General features: G+C 45.0%; 1 protein-coding gene across 7 annotated transcripts in view; it reads left to right on the top strand.

The window, feature by feature from the left end:
* Positions 1-2,879: 2,879 nt before the first annotated feature.
* Positions 2,880-21,523, top strand: part of KIFC3 (kinesin family member C3) — a 43,198-nt gene continuing 24,554 nt past the window's right edge. For 3 of the 7 annotated variants that reach the window (XM_075073656.1, XM_075073653.1, XM_032784867.2), the window contains exons 1-2: positions 13,425-13,524; positions 19,899-20,095. In XM_075073656.1, coding sequence (XP_074929757.1) covers positions 13,506-13,524; positions 19,899-20,095 — 216 coding nt within the window. In that variant the 5' untranslated portion in view covers positions 13,425-13,505. Of the gene's footprint in view, positions 3,039-6,345; positions 6,464-9,515; positions 9,662-13,355; positions 13,525-18,930; positions 18,991-19,898; positions 20,096-21,523 lie in introns of those variants that run through there. The other 4 variants (XM_032784850.2, XM_075073655.1, XM_075073654.1 and 1 more) reach the window with 4 other exon arrangements.

Below are 21,523 nucleotides of genomic sequence, written 5' to 3' on the forward strand. Positions count from 1 at the left end.
TATTTTTTCACACCCCTGAGTGCCAAAAGTTTTGTCGACATAAATGCTACCATAGACATGGCCTAACTAATTTAAGATCATGAAACGTGTGTGGGGGAGAGGAAATATCTAATTTGTACTATTTACTTTTAGCATTTCACTCATCTTAAGACCAGTGGGTCTCAAACTTTTTTTTTTTTTACTGACGATCCATTTTGCATTGCAAGCCCCTGAGTGCGACACCACCCCCCAATAAATTAACCACACTTTTTAATATATATAACACCATTATAAATGCTGGAGGCAAGCGGGGTTTGGGGTGGAGGTTGACAGCTTGTGACCCCCCCCCCCCCCGTAATGACCTTGCAACCCTCAGTTTGAGAACCCTGTCTTAGACAATTAAAACGGAGTAGACAGGGCTGTAAAGCATAACTGTTTTTTGGACTTTTGGGGAGGAAGGGGTGTGAAAGGGACTGAGGTTTGTACAGAGGCACTGAGTTTTGTGGGAGCTCTGTCATGGGTCTAGTTTTGGTGGGAGCTAATGGTGGGTTTAGCTTTTAGTTCCAACTGATCTGATTTTGGAATTTATGTCAAAGGCACTTGGAGTGGTAGGTAGATGCTTATTATTTTATAAAGCACAATTATAAATTGAAGAATAATCCAGCTTTCTAGCTGCTACACAAGTACAAGGTTCTTGTGTTTGGGTTTCCAACAACACAGGGAAATGTTTGAATTAAAAAACACATACTCATTATTTTTTAAAATAAAATTAAAAAAAAAAAAAAAAAAAGCATGAAGATCTTTCCATGCAGGTGCTCAGATGCAGGCCACACAACTATCCAGATAGCCTGATATGTATTGATTAGGACTGTCAATTAATCACAGTTAACTCGCACGATTAATTCAAAAAAATTAATCGCCATTAAAAAAGTTAATTGCAATTGCACTGTTAAACCATAGAATACCAATTGAAATTTATAAAATATTTTGGATGTTTTTCTACATTTTCATATATATTGTATTCTGTGTTGTAACTGAACTCAATGTATATTTTTGATTATAAATATTTGCACTGTAAAAATGATAAACAAAAGAAATAGTATTTTTCAATTCACCTCATACAAGTACTGTAGTGCAATCTCTGTCATGAAAATGTGACTTACAAACGTAGATTGTTTTTGTTACATAACTGCACTTAAAAACAAAACAGTGTAAAACTTCAGAGCCTACAAGTCCACTCAGTCCTACTTCTTGTTCAGCCAATCACTAAGAGACAAACAATTTGTTTACTTTTACAGAAGATAATGTTGCCCTCTTATTTACAATATCACCAGAAAGTGAAAACAGGCATTTGCTTGGCACTTTTGTAGCCGGCATTGCAAAGTATTTATGTGCTAGATATGCTAAACAGACGTTTTAAAAGAGCAACACTCTGAGGTGGAAACTACAGAACCCAAACCACCAGAAAAAAAGAGCAACCTTCTGCTGGTGGCATCTGACTAAGATGATGAAAATGAACATGCATTGGTTGTACTGCTTTGGATAGTTATCAAGCAGAACCTGTCATCAGCATGGACCCATGTCCCCTGGAATGGTGGTTGAAGCATGAAGGGGCATATGAATCTTTAGTGCATCTGGCATGTAAATATTCTTGTGATACCAGCTACAACAGTGCCATGTGAACACCTGTTCTCACTTTCAGATGACATTGTAAACAAAACATGGGCAGCATTATCTCCCGCAAATTGTAACCAAACTTGTTTTTCTGAGAGATTGGCTGAACAAGAAGTAGGACTGAGTGGACTTGCAGCCTCTAAAATTTTACATTGCTTATTTTTAATGCAGTTTTTTGGTACATAATTCTACATTTGTAAGCTCAATTTTCATGATAAAGCAATTGCACTATAGGACTTACATTAGGTGAACTGAAAAATACATTTTCTTTTACTTTTTTTTACAGTGCAAATACTTGCAATCAAAACTAAATAAAGTGAGCACTGTACACTTTGTATTCTGTGTTGAAATTGAAATCAATATATTTGAAAATGTAGAAAACATCTAAAATATTTAAATGGTATTTTATTAATATTTAACAGTGTGATTAATCATGATTAATTTTAATGGCATGATTAATTGCAATCACTTTTTTTAAATCTCTGGACAGCCCTAGTATTTATATTATGGTTTATTATTTAAAAATAAACCCTGCATTTGGGAATTACTTGATGGCCACAATGTGTTTTCCTGTAACCCTTTCAGCCAGAAAGATCCCTGCATGCTTTACAAACCACGCAGGTTAATCATTTTAGCCACTGCAGAAATGCATCCATCTCTGAGGTGGAGCAGGGCAGCTTGTTTACAGCCCTGGACAACAGTTTAGGGCAGGCAGCGGGGTTTTTTTTCTCCCGAAGAAGGGGCTTGTTGTGACCCCACGGGGGTGCTCTGGCTCTTCCCACGCCAGGCTCGTGAGAGGCTGGCTGCTGCTTTGCAGTCTCGCTCTGTGAGCCCCTAGCCGGGGGCAATGCAGCCACTGTGCTGGAGAAGGACACCAGCCCCTGGGCTCGCCCCTGGCTCTGGGCAGCGGCTGCCAGCCCAGCCCGGCGGGGACACTGCTCGGTGGGTTTTGCTGCCTTCCCCCGCCTCGGCTGCACGTCTAGCCCCCTCCCCCCGCGGTCTCCCTGCGCCGCCCTGGCGAGCCACCCCCGGAGCAGAGCAGCTTGCGGCGTGGGACCCGCCTTGCGCGGGGCCAGGGGCTGGCCCGGAGCTCCCCTCCCGCGGGGCCCCGGCGCGGCCCGCTGCGGAGAAGGAGCCCCGGAGTGCGGCCAGCCGGTTACCATGGCAACCCCGGAGCCAGCCATTTCCTGTGGAAAAGCGGGGGGGGGGTGCGAGGGGGTGTGTGCGGGGCGGGGAATGGGGAAGCTCCGCGACTTGCCTGCGGAATCCGGGCTGGCGGCGTGAGGGGTGACAGCGCAGCCCCCTGCCATGGCCCTCCTGCCCCCGGGGGCGGCCAGGCCGGGCAGTGCCGGGCGCCCACCCCGGAGCCGGGCAGCTCCGAGCGGGTGAGTCTGGCCTCGGCCCCTCGTGTTCCTGCGTCCGCGGGTCGGGAGCGGGAGTGTGTGTGTGGATTCCTCTCCTTTGATCCTGAGTGTGTGTGTGTGTGTGTGTGTGTGTGTGTCCGTCCGTCTGGATGCCTCTGCTTTGATCCTGAGTGTGTGTGTTGGTGCCTGTGTCTTCTCTCGGAGCGTGTGTGTGTGTGTGTGTGTCCGTCTGGATGCCTCTGCTTTGATCCTGAGTGTGTGTGTTGGTGCCTGTGTCTTCTCTCGGAGCGGGGTGTGTGTGTGTGTGTGTGTGTGTCTGGATGCCTCTGCTTTGATCCTGGGTGTGTGTGTTGGTGCCTGTCTTCTCTTAGAGGGGTGTGTGTGTGTGTGTGTGTGTATGTGTGTCTGGATGCCTCTGCTTTGATCCTGGGTGTGTGTGTGTTAGTGCCTGTGTCTTCTCTCGGAGCGGGGTGTGTGTATGTGTGTGTCTGGATGCCTCTGCTTTGATCGTGTGTGTGTGTGTTGGTGCCTGTGTGTCTTTCTTTCTGTGTCTCTCTCTCTCTCTCCTGGCCCTACCGAAAGGAGCCCGAAGAAGAGCTCCGTGTAGCTGGCAAGCTGGTCCCCTCCATCCGCAGAGGTTGGTCCCATACAAGACATTCCCTCACCTGCCTTGTCTCTCTCAAAGGACTCATTGGCATTGGAGGTGGGGGTGGAGTGGGAGCAAACACAGCAGTAGGTGGAGTGCGCCTGGCACAGCTTTGTGGCTTTTAACCAGGGCTTTGCTTTGGTCGCCCCCTCCCGCCCCCCGAAATCACCTCGATTTCCATCGGTCAGTCTGTATTTCCAGTAACTTGTTTGGCTATCAATGGCACCAGGCATGGTGTGCGCCGGCTGCTGGAATTCTGGTTTCTCCCCCGGAGTGTGAGCCTGCTATTGTATTGTCGTTACGCTTCACCTGCCAAGGCCCAAATGTGTGACAAGAACCATGCATGCGTGTGAGATGCATCAGAAATAGCAGAGCAGGAGGCTTGGAAATACATGGGATTCGTTCCATTAATATGCACAGCATAACGTTTGCGGTAATCTTCGTTTCAAGATTCAGCATTTCCAGGGGTTGGAATAAATGTGCCATAATAAACAGTGGGATAATGCTAGGGTTCTGATCCTGCAGCTGCCACCGTCTCAATGGACCCCTGTGCCCATTTAGTGGCAGTTAAGCACTGGGGCCCCTGTTAGTGTGGGTTGGGTCACTCTAATAAGTGATGTAATGGTTAATGAGGCAGAGTGGAGAGCTAAAAAAGGGCATTTTAAGGTTCCATTAATGTTCATGCAACATTTTGAAATCTTTGGATGAAAGGAGCGTGACAAGAGCAAAATAGAAAAGATTGTTTTAATTACACCTCTACCCCAATATAACGCTGTCCTCGGGAGCCAAAAAATCTTATGGGTAAAACTGAGTTATATCGAACTTGCTTTGATCTGCCGGAGCACACAGCCGTGCCCTCCCGGAGCGCTGCTTTACCACGTTATATCTGAATTCGTGTTATGTCGAGTCGCGTTATATCGGGACAGAGGTGTATTATTTAATCAGCACCTAATGCGCATTAGGTGCTTCACAGGGCATAGAAAAGACAGTCCCTGCTCTGAATTGCTTCCAGTCTAAGCATAAACTGATGACAGGGATTTTAAATAAAAATGCAGTTTAAAAATAAATGTTTGTTTCTCCTCTTCATCTCTGTTCCTCCATGGCACTGGCTTTCCCTGCATAACTACACTTCTTGTAATGCGGTCTACCCTGGTTCAGAGATTTCTGACCAGAAGCTCTGTGTGCGTACGTGAGATAGTAAGGATCATGTATCCTAGGGTGACCAGACAGGAAGTGTGAAAAATCGGGATGGGGGTTGAGGGTAATAGACGCCTATATAAGACAGCCCCAAATATCGGGACTGTCCCTGTAAAATTGGGACATCTGGTCACCCTATTGTATCCAGTTCTCCTGAGTTTGACTACACTGATCGAGACAATCCTAAATCACAGAGCTCTCTCCTAATGCTGCCTGTCTTCATGTCACTGCCTGGCTGCCAAGCCACAGGTCTTTTTTGGTTGTTTTCAGTTTTGGTTCATCTTTAGGGCTGATTCCTTTTCTCCCCTTCATTATGGCTTTGAGTTTAGAGTCAGTCCCCGAGGCAGGGAATATCACGCTTTCTGACTACTTTACTGATTCAACTGCATGTGCTTGAACCCATGCTAGGCTCATACTTCCTCTCCAGATGACCCAATGGGATCACTGAGACACAGGGTCATTGAGCCACCACAGTATGAATGAGAGCAGTTTTGTAAAGTTATGAATAATGATATTTTAGATGTCTAATTGAAACAAACACTGCCAAATCCTTCCTTGTGAAACAGAGGATTTGAAGACTTGCTTACAGTTTAATCTCAAATGAAGAAGTCTCTTTCCAGATGAGTGAGACTCAGTGGAGTTGGAAGGCATGGGAATCCAGATGGCACATGCCACTTGGATAGGAGTCTCTCTCTTCCCCAGTCTGCTTCCAGCCTCTCTGGGCTATGGTTCTCATGCTGTGGAGGCCTGATTGTGGGATGAACTAGGTTATGATTTAAGTTATGAAGGTTTAAATCAAACAATTCCACTGAAGTCCACTGGTGGAAAAACTGGTGCAAGGTGAGAATCCGGCTGAACAACTGAACAAAGAGCCCAAATATCTTTGCTATTCTTTGTACTGTGGTAACACTTTTGAAGGCCCCAGTCAAGATCACAGCACTGCAATAAGAGCGTGATGCAGAAGAGAACAGGTTAGAGATGGATGCTTATTTCCTGGCTATTGTACAAGGGGGTCTGCAGACTCATAGGACGACATGATTCCGGCCCTGAAAATGTAAAAGTTATAAAATCAAATATAGTAGTGGAAGAAGCTGGAAATGATACAGGAATTATTAACCAAAACAACCTGGGTAAAGACCAAGCCAAACAACTATGGAAGCTATGGAATCTTGGCAATTAAAATGGAAATATCACAACATGAAGAAGGAAGCAACACAGCTACAATAACATTGCAAACAGAAATTATTAAGTTAATTAGAGATATAGTGTGTGTAAATGCCTGCTTTGTATAGGTCAGCATTTCTCATGTGGACAAATTCCCAGTATTCAAATCTGAATCGTTCCAGATGTATGTGGGAGTAGGAATCAAGATGGGGACATTGCTACTTGCATAGCTTGCTAGAGTGTCTCATCTTGGACCACTAAACTTCCTGCAGCTGGAATCCAACCCTTTACTGGAATATCTTTGCTTGTGTTTATTCCCAGGCCCTGAGGTGTCGATCTGCTTTGGGGCCGTATGCCATGCTTACATCTCGCAAGACCTGGGATCTGGGACCTACTCCCTCACTGAAAGACCTGTGGAAAAAGGACCTCCCTCTTAACCGTGAGTATTAAGTGATGGCTCATCCCATTCCATGCCCAGCCCACTCATGGTCACGCCTTTTCTCACACTACAGCCAGGATAGGCTAGAAAACCAGCGAGCCCGCATTTTTGACATTTCTTTTTAGATGCCAGAGATGAGACTAAAATGGTTTCGGGGGAAGCAATTCTGAAACAGACATAAGCTGTTAGGTAACTCCAGGGTTCATCAGACAGGTGTTTCAGTGCTGCTGCTGTGGTGGAAGATGAAAGGCTCCTCTCCCTCTTCCTAGTCAGAAGCCTTGGGACAAAAGTTAAATTTTAACGTGTAAAAGAAAAAAAAATATCTGTGATCTGCATGGAAGAAAACCACGTGGATTCTGTTCGTCCTTCATCTGGGGTCCTTGGGAGAGTTTCTTATCTCCCTAAAGCACTGAAACCAAATAGGTGAGTTTAGTTCAACGTTTTTTCTTCTTCAGGGGCTGACGCCTTTTCAAAAAGTAGCTAAAAGAACCAAAACCTACTTGTTGAAACATGCTGCAGCTTCTGTGTGGTTACACACAACACACACTGTCTGTTTGCAGGCTTCAGGGTCACTCTGAGTGTTAAAGCCAGGTTTTAGCAAAAGTACTAGAAATTTTGGGTGGAAAATCAAAAAGAAATGGATTGTCTGCACTCTTTTATTGTTCACTCTCTGACACATTTAAGTTCTTAAACTTTGGCAGCAATTTGTCTATGTATTGTTTCCTCTTCTCTGATTTCTAACTACTGACCATAGACATGTGTATCTGAGAGGCTGGCCCGGTATGCAGGAGCAGGGGTCTGAAATTGTTTTCATTCCCCCCCTTACCCTTTCCCCACTGAGCTAGTAGCATTCCTGTTTTACGGAGCGGAGAGACTGGTGGATAGTGAGACACTAAAAACCAGTGTACTGTATGATTAGCATCAGACTGTGTCCTACCTGGTGGGGGAAAAATAATATATATCAATTGCATGTATGTAATACCTTTTATTAAGAAGCTACACATGATTTTGAAAGGTTGTTATTCCTATTTTAAAGATAGGGAAACGGGCATAGGGAGGCAAAGTGACATGCACAGCAAGATTATATATCTATCTTGTACGTATGCAGCCCTCTTCTCTATAGTATCTGAGTACTTCCCAACTATTTCAGAACAGAAATAGCAATAACAACCTCTCTCTGTCCCTTTCCAGCCTGTAGGAAAAAGAGCCTGATTTATTTTTAGTAGTTTTTAGTGTGTTTCGTTTGTGAGATGAACTGATCATGGGAACGCTAAACTGAAGCATTCATTTTTGCATTTGTTCTGGACATGGAGAGACCTGTAGTCATTCTTATTTCATTCAGGGCTGGGTTCCCTAGCTTAGCCCCAGCTCCCGAGAAAGTTTTCTTCTCCACCCTTGCAAGCCTCCCTCTGTGGTCTGTATATTCATTGTACTAATGGGACATAGACGTCATAAGAAGTTATGGTCACTGAAGGAGAAGTGATGTCTCAGACAGATTGGGCCACTCTTATACAGGGCTTTGAATATCAGGAAAAAGACCTTGATTAGCCAATTCAGAGAGCTGAGTGAGTTTCTTTGGTCATGATGACATGCACTGCTAAGCCAAGGGGTTGCTGTATTTTTCAACCGCTGGAGGGTCATTCCTATATGTAATGAGTTGCAATGACCAAGCCTGGAGGTCACCAGAGTGTGGGTCACTGTAGTCAGGGATGTGTCTGGGAGGAAGGAACACAATCTCCTGCTCATCACAGAAAAAAGTGAGTGTTTTTTGCCACCATGGCTATTTGAGCATCCAGTAGCATTGAGGACTCCACAACCATATCAACCCATAGCCTTGTGGTAACAGACACTCTTGAGAGTGGGGGATGTGAGAAAGGAGGCAAGTTCTTTAAAGTGCTTGCCACTTCCTGCCAGTATCACTTCAGTGGTCCTGCCAGGGTTCAGCTTTAGCCAGCTGCTCTCCATCCACGGGTTGATTTTTGGCTGAGCAGTGAGAGAGCTGGGAGATGATCCATTTTCTCAAGTGAGCTTTTGCTGCATTTGGACCCAAAAAAGAACAGAGTGGCTACACTGCCTCTAGATTTGTCCATCTTCATTCTGGTTCTGTAGTGAAACACATTCTGGGGGAGGAAGTGTTAGCTCACTAGTCCTGCAGTGTCAGTTAGACAGGTTTTGTGATGCAGACCTGGTCGGGCAACTAGGGGATAAGGTCATGGATACAGAAGTCACAAAATAAGCGAGTAGCAAAGGTGGGAGGAGAACCCAGGAATCCTGATTCCCAATCCCCTTGTGTGGGAGTTTTGACAGTACAGAAAAAGTCCACGCATCTGACAACCTTGTAGATTGAGAGGTGAAGTTTGCATAATTCTTCAGAGTCTGTTTGGATTGTTTACAGGGTTCTTCATAAAGAGACATGAATAGATTCCTACAGTTCGGATTCTTATAACTTATGTTGATTTGCCAACAGATCATATTTGCCCTAAAGGGCTCATTTTGCTCATCAACATTGCCAAAGTAATAATACTTTGTTCTTGTATGGTGCTTTACATTTTCCAAATGACGTACGAAGAGGAGGTTGTAGTCATATGTGAAATGAGTTTGACAGGTCTCAGATCACTCAGGTGGGCAGACTGTAGCTTTGCTTACACCTTTTCCTTCTCCCCTCCCCCCAATCCCGCTTCTCTCCTCCCCTCTTTAGTATATGGCCCTGTGGCTGAGATTTCATACAAAGCTCATGCTTTCTGCATTGACCTGAAGTATTTTGGGCAGCAGGAATCGAAAGCTTGACGGTAGTTGTTAATGACCTTGGCTGTGAGCCAGAGAAGGGAGGGGGCTTGGATACCAGCTTTAGTTACTAGCATGATGATGGATGGCCTGGAACAGAACTTGGGAGGGAGAGAAGGAGGAGACAGGTTTGCTGAATGAGAACAGGAGGCATACCCAAGACTGAATCAGTCTAAAGGGATCCCTCCTCACTCTCTGCTACACAAGCTGTTTGTAGTCAGTTTCTCCTGGGCTGATTTATTTAACATTCTTTTTTGTTTTGTTTAAGGGAGTGGACAGGATTCACTGCTCAGTGACAGTGAAGAGGACTCCTCTGTCCAGACGCCTGTGCTGCCTGCATTGGTCCAACAGAAAAACCCCAGTGTGAACTGGTGCGGCGCTGCGAGTCCACAAGGCCCCTGCGTGACTGTGCAGGTAAGGAACCCCTGATCCTCTTCGGAGAGAAGAATGAAAGCCAGGGCACCTACTGAGGAACGCAATCTTTATCTTCTGGTACTCGGTGGTTTCCTGTTGAACTGTGTATCTTTTCAGCTGTGTCTTTATGGGAAAGGGAGTGGGTTATCAATTAAGTGTTATATTGGCATCTAGAAGTCATCTGCCTGCAGTGTAAAGGAGCCAAATAGCTGGACTTCTCAGGTATTCCCCAGTGGAGGTGTATGAAGGATTTCCTGGTGACATTAGGCATGTGTAATGACACTACACCAGGCCCCATCACAACTTCTGGTGCCTGGACATATCAGGGACATGTCTCAGGAAGAGAAGGGATGTGTTGGGGAAGGCAGGAATGCTCAGAATTTGGGCTATTATGATCTATTGGATGGTCCCTTGGAGACTGTTGCTGGCAGGGTGTAAGTCAAAGCAGCCCTAACTTGTGTCAAGGGCTGAATCAATCCCCAGCGGTTCCAAAATCTGGAAGGAATAAAAGTTGCTTGCAGTCACCTTTGCACTCTCTAGATATAGGGCTGCATTGAACTCCTCTTAGCCACAGCCCAGGATCAGGGCCATTATCGGTAGAGGATCCCAAACAAAAATCAGTAGTAGAGATCTCAGCATTTCCCAGCAGGATGCATTTGGGGGGAATATGATAAGTGTCCTCATTGTGAAACTCACAGCTGATTGAACTTAGTAGTACCATCACTCTCACAGCAGAAAATCCTCTAAGGAGTAAGGTAGGAACTCAGATTATAGAGCAACTACTAGCTAATTTAAAAAAAAACAACAAAAAACACTCTTAGATTTAGGTGCCAGATTTTTAAAACTAGCTTGTCTCTTTTCAAAATACAATTTATTCTGCTGCATAAAGGCACTTTGTTGTAATACTTTATTCCTTGGGTGGAGATGGAAAGGGTGTTGGAAAAATATGTCTCGGTTATCTGGAAAGTGTTAGGAAACCAACTCCAATGAGGAAGTGGTAAAGATTTAGTGGAACTGTTAAGAATAACATTTTTGGTGTCACTTTTGAGTTATATAATAAGCATCCAAGGGAGGAAGAAGACAAAACAAAGAAACAAGCAAACAAAAACCCCACCCCATGCGTTGCATACACCTTATCTCATATCTAGGGTTGTGCAGTAGTGTTTACTAACTACTGATTAGGTGGATCATGGGTAGGGGAGAAGATGGTAGGAATTTCATATGGAGGGGTTAGAACAAAGGATTGAGAGTCAGGACTCCTGGGTTCTATTTCCATTTCTGTCACTCATTCTTTGTTGGACTTTGAGCAAGTCACTTAATCTATGTCTCTATACAATGGAGACAATACCTGTGTGTTTCACAGAAGTGTAGAGGCTGCTCTGCCCCACTTTCCATCCAGGCCCAGCGCCTGGTATAGCTTCAGGAATTACCTCTTGTAAAGTGCTTCTAGAATGTGGGATGACAGGCACTATCGAAGTGCAACATGTTGTGTTCTGGCTGCAGTCTGAGAACTGGTCTCCCTCATTTTGAAGTTCAATTCAGAAACATTCCAGCTGTAATAACCATTCACGATTTTGTGCTGTGTGTTGTACTCACTCATGCCTTTCAGGTTTCTGCTCTTCAGGGCAGGGACTTACTCGTGTGGCACTGCTCACCTATCGTACAGTGCTTTTGTGATCTTAAGCCTGGTCTACACTACAAAGTTTTACCAGTAAAACTTGCCTTATTTCAGAACATTATAGATACAGTGTAACTAATAAAAGTAGCTTCTGAATGGGGTGGGGGGAAATTCTCCAGTCTCAGTCAGTGAACAGATTACAACAAAACCCATGTCCACACTGACAGTTTTCCGAAAACCTTCCATCATTGCTCCAGCACCAGTACAATTCCACTGGTGAGAGCAAAGGTGAGACTGCTAGTGGAGCCTGGCTGCTGGTGCTAGTACCACTTGCTTTCAGATGACATGAGAGTGAAAATGCTAGTGCCTGGTCTACACTAGTGTACCGATCACTGCTAGTGCCCTGGCATTAGATCTGCAGCGGAGAAATCCCTATAATTGTCACTACAGAGACAGCTTCAAAGTCCTGTCTGCAGACCTTTAAGGTAGTCCTGGCACAGCAGTGGAAGCAGCATAATCTTTCCTGGGGTGGCAGAAAGGAGAAGGCTTGCTCCTGGAATGGAGAAGAATATAGATTTTTTTTTTTCAAGCTACTGAATAATTGTTACGTAAATTATGATAATCCCCTTATTCCTCTCCATCCTTCCAGATCTGTCATAAAACTGTTAGAAGTTAGGCTTGCTCCAAATCCGTGCATCTGAACAGTGGCTCATTGTTAAATGGTCCATGGAAATGAGCTTACAGTGTGATATAGCAGCAGAAAAAGCCAGCGTGAATTCAGAAACAACATGTCACGGAATGCAGAACTGACAATCTGTAGAATGACTACACCAACTAGAATACTGTTTACCGGGCTGGGTCCCTCTCGACCAGGGAGGTGCTGACATATTGGAAAGAATACAGAGAACAATAACCGTGATTTAGAAGCTGAAGCCATTGATTTATGAGGCTAGATTAAAGGATACATTCTTATATATTAAAGGATAGACTAAGCTAAACGTGCATCTTGGCTGAACCACAAAAAAGGTAGGGAGGGACACGATTATCTACCAAAAGGATGTCAAATATTAAAGAGCGTGAGGACTTGTTCAAGGATGGGGGTGTAACTAGGAGGAATGGGATGAAATTAAGGAAAGGAAAATCAAGGCTGAATGTAAATGAAAACTTCCTGACACTGAAATCTGGAAAGCTCTGGTGACGTCTGCTGGGGAACATGGTGGAAGCCTCATTGCTTGGGTGATCTGAAATTAGACTGGGCAGAACACCAGCAAATTTAATGAGAGGAATAATTCCTGCACTGAACCATGTTTGGGGCTACATGGACTTAATGCATCTTTTCTGTCTCTGGTTTCTGATTCACTCTGTCTGGTTTCATTCCTGATGAAACTGATTTTTTTTTTCCTCTTCCTTTTCCCCATCAGGCTTGGCTTGGCTCACCTGATCGCAATCAGGAAATCACCTGCTATGCGATGAATGGATCAGCCTCAGTCACTGTAATTGAGTATCTTTTTTTCCTACATTGCCATCTAATTTTCCGTCCTCCGCCTGTCTTCTCCTTGTTCCTTTCTCTCCAAAACAGAGGTTTCAGAACTTTGAAAAATGACCGCTATTTGAGATGCTGATTTCCAATCTGTAGTTTGTATCTGAGACCATGTGTATGCTGCTTCTTGTCTTTTGCCTTGTGACTGACCTTTTGGAAACCTGAGGTTGATGAGAGCTGAAAGCTGGAGGGAAAGTGTGGGAGAACGTAGGAGGTCATTGGGGAAGAGGGCACTGATAGCTTTAGTGGGATGGCACAGGCTGGAGTTTGATTAGGTTGGAACAGCAATGGGGAGGAGTTTGGTTTTAGCAGGTGGGGAGTTGACCAGATCAGAGTAGTGCGGGGAAGCGACGAAGATGTGAAGACAGCAGAAATACAGCTTGAAATCCTGAGGTACCTGTAATGATTTCAATACCCTCGGGCACAGGGTCACCTTTCCAAATCTCACTCAGTCTATGACAAGAAGTCAAGGGAGTTTTGTGCCCTCTTGAGTTACAATGCCCTTTAAAGGGAAAATGGTTGTGTTTTGAACGCAGGCCTTGCAGGACAAGTTGTGCAAGGGCAAGAGTCAGGTGAAGAACAAGGAGAATCATCACCAGCCACAGACCCAGAAGCTGGGCGTAGAGAAGAGGTCGGGGTCTGCTCGCAACTGGAACGCTGGAGCGCAGGGCCAGGAAGCCTGCAGCATGAACGTTGAGAAAGCAGGTAAAGGGGGAGGCATGAGAATTGATGACCATTAATTCTCATGCCTATCTCTGTCTTAAGGCAACAAAATCAGAAAGAAACTGCTTCATGGTGAAATGAGATTAGGGGTAAGTGAATTTCCTCAGCTCACAGCTAATGCAATGATTCTTTTATATAAATAGAAACTGATTACTCATTAGGGAATGACTTGGGCTCAGGAGGGATCAAATGCAAGCCAGGTGTTTGCACGCAGCTAAAAGAAATAAACTGTGCTGGGTCAGGTCAGGTCACTGACAGATTAATCTAACCTTTGATCTGAAGCAAAATGATCTTGTTTATTTCTTCTCTTTTAAGGAAACTTTATCAAAGTGCAGTTATAACCACCTATTCCCTCCTAGTGCATTGCCGCCTCCTTTGCTCTTCATCCCTGCTCTCTTGCATCTCCTCAACCTGAGTTTTTGTCCTGTTTTGTGTCTGTTTCGCCGCCTGTCTCTGTGCTGTTGGGTCTTGCTTAAATATTCTGGTTTTGTCTTCAGTCCCCCTCCCACAAGAGGAGATAAATGGCATTTCAGAAGATTGTATGCCTTGCTCTGAAAGCTGCATCTTGCCCAGATACTCTTCTGAATCTTAAGCACTTAAATTGACAGCTCAAACGTGGGGCCTCATCTTTGCTGTCATGCAATTGCTGAGGACAGTGTCCTCTGCAATGTGTTCAAGAGGCTGGTCTGCTCTTGGCAGTCATTTGGAGCTCATTTATCCCTCTCCCTTGTTAACTTCCAAAGTGACAATGTGGATTTGGCAGAAATGGAGTCCTCATTGCTCCTTTTGTCCTGCTTCCCATCCTTCTATAGGCAGCATCTCTAGTACAAGAGACCAGTGAATGTAAGTGTCTCTTCAGGGTTGCAGTCTCTTGGTGCGGAAAAGGAGGTGAAGCAAGAGCTTTTCACTAAAGGTGCATGGAAGCATATTCACCTTTATGAGAGAAATGGCAGGTCTGATTCTTATCCACTAACTCCAGTTTAACTCCATTGACTTCTGGGGGTTAGTCCTAGTTTACAGATTCAGGCCTTGTGTCTTTGGTGAGGAAGAAGCTACTCAGAAACTGTGCTGGAAGTTGGATTTTGATTCCTATTATTCGTTTTCTCCATCAGAAACTAATTACCTGGGCTTGTCCAGACAGATCAGAGTGAGCCACTCCCTGCCGTGCTCTGGTTTAGAACTTACTGGGTTATCTGTGGGAGACGTCTCTCTCCGCCCTGAGCGGGCCTCAGGACAGTGTGTGCGGGAGAGCGCCAAGCATGTTACGCAGAGAGAGGAAGAGGCGGCTCAGTGACAGAAACAGGAAGGAGCATAAGAAAGGGGGAAGGCGTGCCAGCTGGAAATGTAAGGTGCCAAGAGACAAAAAGTAATGCAAGGAGTAGGCAGACACATGAATTGCAGCTTTCTTCTCAGGCGGGGGAACTAGTGTGTGAAAATGACGTAACCAGAGTAAGTGTACAGTGAGTTAGACCTAGAATTTATCTTCACAAGTCTGCGGTGCCCCCTTCTCTGAACCCCCCTGCTGCTGTTTCCTCCTCTGCTGCCCCTGCTCACACTGCCGCTTCGCTAAGCGTTTCGCTGCTTTTCTAGCTGTGCCCACCCGAGGCAAATGGCTCATCTGAACTTTGCTGATCCCTCTATCTGCTAATACTCCTTGAGCTTTTTACTGGCTTCGTTCGTAGGTGTAGTAGGCTTCCCTGCTTTATAGACTCCCCATTCTCTGGCAAATGGTTGGCAAGCTGCAGACTAGAGAGGCTCAAGACGCTGCACGGTCAGCTATAAATAGAGCCCTACCAAATTCACGGTCCAGTTTGGTCAATTTCACGGTCATAGAAGTTTAAAAATTTAAATGTCATGACTTCAGCTATTTAAATCTGAACTGTCACGGTATTGTAATTGTAGGGGTCCTGATCCAAAAAGGAGTTGTAGGGGAAGAGGGGGGTTGCGGTACTGCTACCCTTACTTCTGTGCTGCTGCTGGTGGTGGCGCTGCCTTCAGAGATGGGCAGCTGGAGAGCTGCAGCTGCAGTCTGGGAGCCCAGCTCTAAAGGCAGAGCTACTGCCAGCAGCAACACAGAAGTAAGAATGGCATGGCATGTCATTGCAACCCGTACTGCTGCCTGCAGAGCTGGGCCCTCGGTCAGCAGCTGCACTCTCCTTCTGCCTCACTCGGAAGGCACCAGTGCAGAAGTAAGGATGGCATGGCATGGTATTGCCACCCTTACTTCTGTGCTGCTGCTGGTGGGGTGCTGCCTTCAGAACTGGGTGCCCGGCCAACAGCTGCCACTCTCCAGCAGCCCAGCTCTGAAGGCACCAATGCCGAAGTAAGGGTGGCAATATTGCGACCCTCCTAAAATAACCTTATTGTCCCCCTCACAACTCCCTTTGGGGTCAGGACCCCCAATTTGAGAAACACTGGTCTCCTCCAGGAAATCTGTGTGTTATAGCGTAAAAGCACACAAAAGACCAGATTTTGCTGGGGGAGACCAGATTTCACGGTCCGTGAGGTGTTTTTCATGGCTGTGAATTTGGTAGGGACCTACCTATAAACAGCTGAAAAGCCAGAAAGTGTTGAAATAACAGGACGTTTCATTTGTACACTTTGCACATCAACTGCTGGCTACCTCAGCATGTACTATACAATTTCAATGTTAAATGCCCCATATAAATCCTATGGTCTGATCTGCCCCGTATATAATCAACGTGTTATGTTGTTTGTATGCATCTGGCTGCAGCCTTTGTGGAAGTCACTGATGTCCACTTTAAAAGTTTTTCAGAACAAGCATGAAAGTCTGTGTGGCTGTGTCTGAAAAGCTGTGTGTGTTTAACTCACAGTATAAAGTGTCTGCCTTCCTTTGAACTCTAGCATACATAGACTACTGCTGTGTAATTAGCTTCCTAACCAGTAAGTCTGTGTGGTAAGTTATATAATGTAAGCTGCCTGCGCCATTGGCAGACCTGCCTTTCCAAGCCTCCGGTCTCCCAAGAACGATTTCTGGAGAATAACATATTGGAAGAGATGATACACCTGGACCAAAGGGGAACGTGTTCAAAGCATAGAACAATCTCCATGCTTTGTTTGAATTAAGTTGCGTACAATTGCCATGGTTTTAAATTGACTGGTTTAAATTCCATAGCAGAAGGATTCAGTGTCTCAGCACAGGATTAAATTAGATAATACACACAGATACACAGTGGTTTCAGACATGCCCTGACATCTCCTTTTATCTTAGGATAGCACTTTTGAGGTGAGAGAACACTCCCAAAGGAATAACACTTTGCATTTATATAAGACTTTACAGGTTCTTTTCTTAAAATCTGGTAGGTGTTATCCCCTCTGATGTATAGTATCCCTCTTTTACATATGGAGAAACTCAGTTACTAAGAGAGGTTAAAAGCCAACAAAGGTGCACACTGCTTCTGGACGGCCAACTCAAGTCGCTTTAAAGGTGTCTCAGGTACTCAAAAATTGAGGCAAAATGCCACCCAGAATCAGTGGTCATTTGTGAAAATATTGGCCCTATTCATAGACTACAAGGCCAAAAAGGACCAGGCGATCATCTGCTCTGACCACCTATATCCATAGCACTTCCCCAAATTAGTTCCTGTTTGAACTAGAATATACCTTTTAGAAAAACATCCAATCTAGATTAAACAATTTCCACCACAACCCTTGGCATGCATCTTATTTCTAGTTTGAATTCAGCCCTTGGATCTTGTTATACCTTTGAACTAGGCCATGGGCACACACCAAATGAGTGACAGAGCTAGGATTAGAACTCAATAGCTGCTTTTCAGCCCTTTGCTCACATCATTATCCCATAACTTCTCTATGCAGAGAGGAACATGTCAAAGGCCCGCAACTGGTATATTAAACACGTCCATATGGTCCAAACACGTGTCTTAAAAAGAGACAGAGCTACCAAATGTTTACATAAAAAAAAAAAATTAGTCGTGCAGCAAAAGCAGCTTCTTCTGATAAATACACTTTGCATAAAGCAAGCAACTTTGACTGCTTGCACTTAGCCAGACAATTACCAGCCCTATTATTTGGCCTTGAAGCCACAGAACTGTGTCATTTCTAGTAGTTATTTAAACAGGCGGGAGGCAGGGCAGGGTGGTATTAGGCTCATGGCAGGCTGGAATCCTGACCTAAGCTCTCTTTCTTATGGCCACAGATTCTCCCTCCTCACCACCATAGCGCCTCCTTGTAGCATCACCCCAAATCCTGGGAACTAGCCCGTCCCTTTACTTCCACCTGGGAAGTAACAAGTACTTTAAGGATTAGTTACATGAGCTGCAATGTTAGGCCTCTATGAACATGTATGTCTATAGGATAGACTGCAGTTATCCCCTTTCCCCAATCAATAACATAAGCCCAAATTTAATCTAAACCATATAAAGCCATCTGTAACCTGCTTCCAAAAAATAATGCTCCCTTCATAATTCATTTCAGTTAAAACAATAAGAGGAGCTGTGAGGTGCCTTTTGTTTCCTCACTGCTGAGGGCAGAGCAGTGAGAAAATAGCAGCGCAATTTCCTTCCACAGCACCTCACTTTTCCAGCTTGTTTGTCCATTGTGCATTGCAGCCACTGTCAGCCCCTCCCTCACCTGCCACTGGTACCAGATCAAGCCATCGGAATTTAGGAGTTTGTGTGATTTTTTTTTTTTTTTTGTTCATCTAAATTAAAAAATATGAATAGTAAAGCCTGACATTACCTGAGGGACTTCAGATGAGAGTAGAAATAAGGGCCTTGCAAAGGGGGGATGGACTAGTGGATATGTCACTGGACTCGGCCTTTATCAGAGATGCGTTTGAGCCCTGGCTCAGCCACAGACTTCCTATGTTATTTAGTCTGGCTGTAAAATTAAAAAGGGGGCTAGTACTTCTCTACCTCATAGGGGTGTTGTGAGGACAAGATCCACTGACGACCATGAGGTGCTCAGACACTACCATTATGAGGCCCATGTGAGTGCTTAGACATGTAGATAGGAGCTGCAGACCAAACCTGCCCTTACTGTTTTGTAGGGCCAGATTATTACAGATAGGAGCTGAGTGGGAAAAACGAGTGAGATGTGACCATGGAGAACCGTTGGGAAATTACAGCATGTGGCATGGAGGAAGGAGATTGCTGCATTATCCTCTTCACTAGATAGCCTTTGTTGCCATGCTTTAGATGGTGGCTGGTGCGCTCCTTCACTTGCTGGCCACAGCCAAGAGTGAAATGCCTCGTAGTCCCGTTGGCCCAGCCCCACTTCTTGGTAGAACTACTGCCCATTGCAAAGGGTGTTTTGGGTTATTTTCCTCAGTTTGCCCCAAAGCACTTTTTTTAACGTCTTAAATGAAATCACGGGCTCTGTCTGTGTTTTTCTTTCTTGCTCATGGAGCCAGGAATGTGGAAGTCAGCGGGTGATGAACTCCTCAGCCCGGGGCTCAGAAGCAGTGGGGTATTTATGAACTTCACATGCTTATGTGTTCACTGTATACTTTTCACCAGCCAAACAGCCAACAGGGAGTTTCCTGGGGGGTTGTGACTGTGGAGATGTGACGTTTGTGCCGTCGCTGTCGCACTCTGTTTTTCGCTTGCATCTCTGTGCTTGGAACACTGTTTCCCACATGCTTCCATTGGTTGAGTGGCCACCATTTTCCATATATGACGAACTGAACAGCTTTGAAAGAAAATTAAAAAAATATTTTAAGGTATTGAATTGTCAGGATTTCTCTCAAATGCCCTCTGCGACATTTTCTTCAGCCCTGGTCCTACCTGAACTTAAGCATGCGTGTGACTTTACTGTGGCAGAGCTCTGTAGTCCTGCTACAGTCAGTATGACTGCTTACACGAGTAGTTAAGCACACGCGTATGTGCTTACAGAATCACAGCCTCGTTTTGATTCTGTCAGTGTGCACAGAACTGTCAAACAAATTCCTGTTGAAAGGTGTGCACACTTATTTCAGGAAAAACTTCCAATCAAATGATTCATCTTCTGTATCTGGAGCATCTCTGCAGCTCCTCCTGGGGGCTGGCAGAACTGCACGGGGCTTCACTGCTCGTTCCTTCCCTCAGAGCATTGATTGGAGCAGTGGGTGGTGATTGGAGCCATGAAATGGTCCTCTACACAGGTTAAGCCCATGCAGCTTAGGAAGGAATCTGGGGTTTTCACTGCCATTATGGTCCTTTTCTTTTTGTCTTTACATCTCCTGCTCCACTTAGTCATTTAGTCGGCCCTACTTTTAGTCCACACTTACTGGCCGTTCCTGGCGTGGATCTGTCACTTCATCACGCGCTGCCAACCCCCATACAGTCACACCTACCTGCTGCTTTGTGAATGCAATGCTAACATTCTTCTTGTTGCAGGCGGAAGATTCTTTGGTGGGAAATGCTCCAGCTTGTCAGGAGCACGTCAGTTTCCTATGATCCAGAAGATGGTGGAGTCTATGGCCCAGCTGCAGGAGGAGAAGCTGCAGCTGCAGGAAGAGCTGCTGGCACTGCAGGAGAAATTTTCTGCACGGGAGAATGAAGAACTTGCTGTGTCTGTCCAGCTGCAGGATCAGGTACTGCACAAGATGGAGGAGGAACTCTGTGAGTGAACCGTGACATTTTTCAGGGTCCAGATCTCAAAAGGTATTAGGTTCCTAGCTCCCATTGATTTTGGAGGGAGTTAAGTGCCTAAATACCTCTGAGGATCTCTGCCAGGGTGTTTAAGCCAACATTATAACTTATGTGCAAATTGCTATGTTCCAAGTGCTGTCACACTAAATATCTGATCTAATTCCTCTTATAGTTATTCTGTTGCTAAGAAACACATTTTTTTAAAGTAGGTATTTTGCAGGACTTGGATACACAATGTGTTGTGCTCCCTCTGTGGGCTCTGCAGCAGCAGTCAGCTCACAGTTCTAGTACAGGAGGTGTGGAGGAATGTTGTGGCGGGAAGAACAGTGATGCCAGGCAGCTTGGGCTTCAGCCTGGTGTGGCAGGTGCCACCTCCCCCAACTCACCTCTTTTTTGGTCTGGGTGGGGTGGGGGAGGCACAAACAAAAATTGTAATTCAAAGAGGGCCTCAGCTCAGACAGTCTGAAAACGGCTGGTCTAGTGGTTAGGGCAGGACTCTAGGACTGAGGACTTTTGAGTTCTAGTCACAGGTCTGCCTTTGACTTTTTCTGATGTTGAACAAGTTGCTAAACAGCTGCATGCTTCAGGTTCCCTGTCTAATCTTCTACTGAATCGGTTTTGTGGCATTTCAATAATCTCATGAAGTGCTTATAAATCCTTTGATGAAAAGAGCTCGTTAGGCACCACGTCTTGCTGTCTAGCAAAACCTACTCTCAGAACTATGCTGTGATTGACCATTATACTCGTGCACAAAGGGCACAGCATGAAAGGTTTGTTGTATGAAATAAGCAAGTTAATTCTAGTGTCTTTCAAAAGGCAGGAAGTAAAAAACACATTTAAAAATCAGTTTCCCAGCTGAGAAGGAGAAAACTGATAAGAGAATGGTATGTGGGTGGGTGGATGCAGGAAAGGGTGGTGCATGAGCTACAAAGACATTCTTTGGTTTCTAAGAAACAACACATTTTTGAAAGTCATTACCTGGCTGTTTGTCAAAGTGTAGCAAGATTGTGCAACGCTGGTAACCGCCCCCCACAAAAAAAAACTTTTTTTTTTTTTGGTGAGACAGTGGGTCTACAGGCTCATAATAAAAAGACTGTGTGGGAAGGGGGATTAGTTTATAACTCTAGATGTGACTGTGGTTTGATTCTGCTCTTAATTACACTGATCTAAACATGACCGAATAATTGCATTGAGTTCAGTTGGGTTACTCTGAATGACACTGGTGTGCATAAGTCAAAGCAGAATCTGGCCCTATACCAACTAACAGAGAGAGAGTGACATTGTATACAGGAGGCAACTCTCTGCTAGGGAAAAACAACTTTCTAGCATGTGAACAAAGGAGAAGGTCCCATTTCTTTAAAGAGATTCTA

This window comes from Chelonoidis abingdonii, chromosome 19 (genome assembly GCF_003597395.2).
Source record: "Chelonoidis abingdonii isolate Lonesome George chromosome 19, CheloAbing_2.0, whole genome shotgun sequence".
Taxonomy (NCBI): domain Eukaryota; kingdom Metazoa; phylum Chordata; order Testudines; family Testudinidae; genus Chelonoidis; species Chelonoidis abingdonii.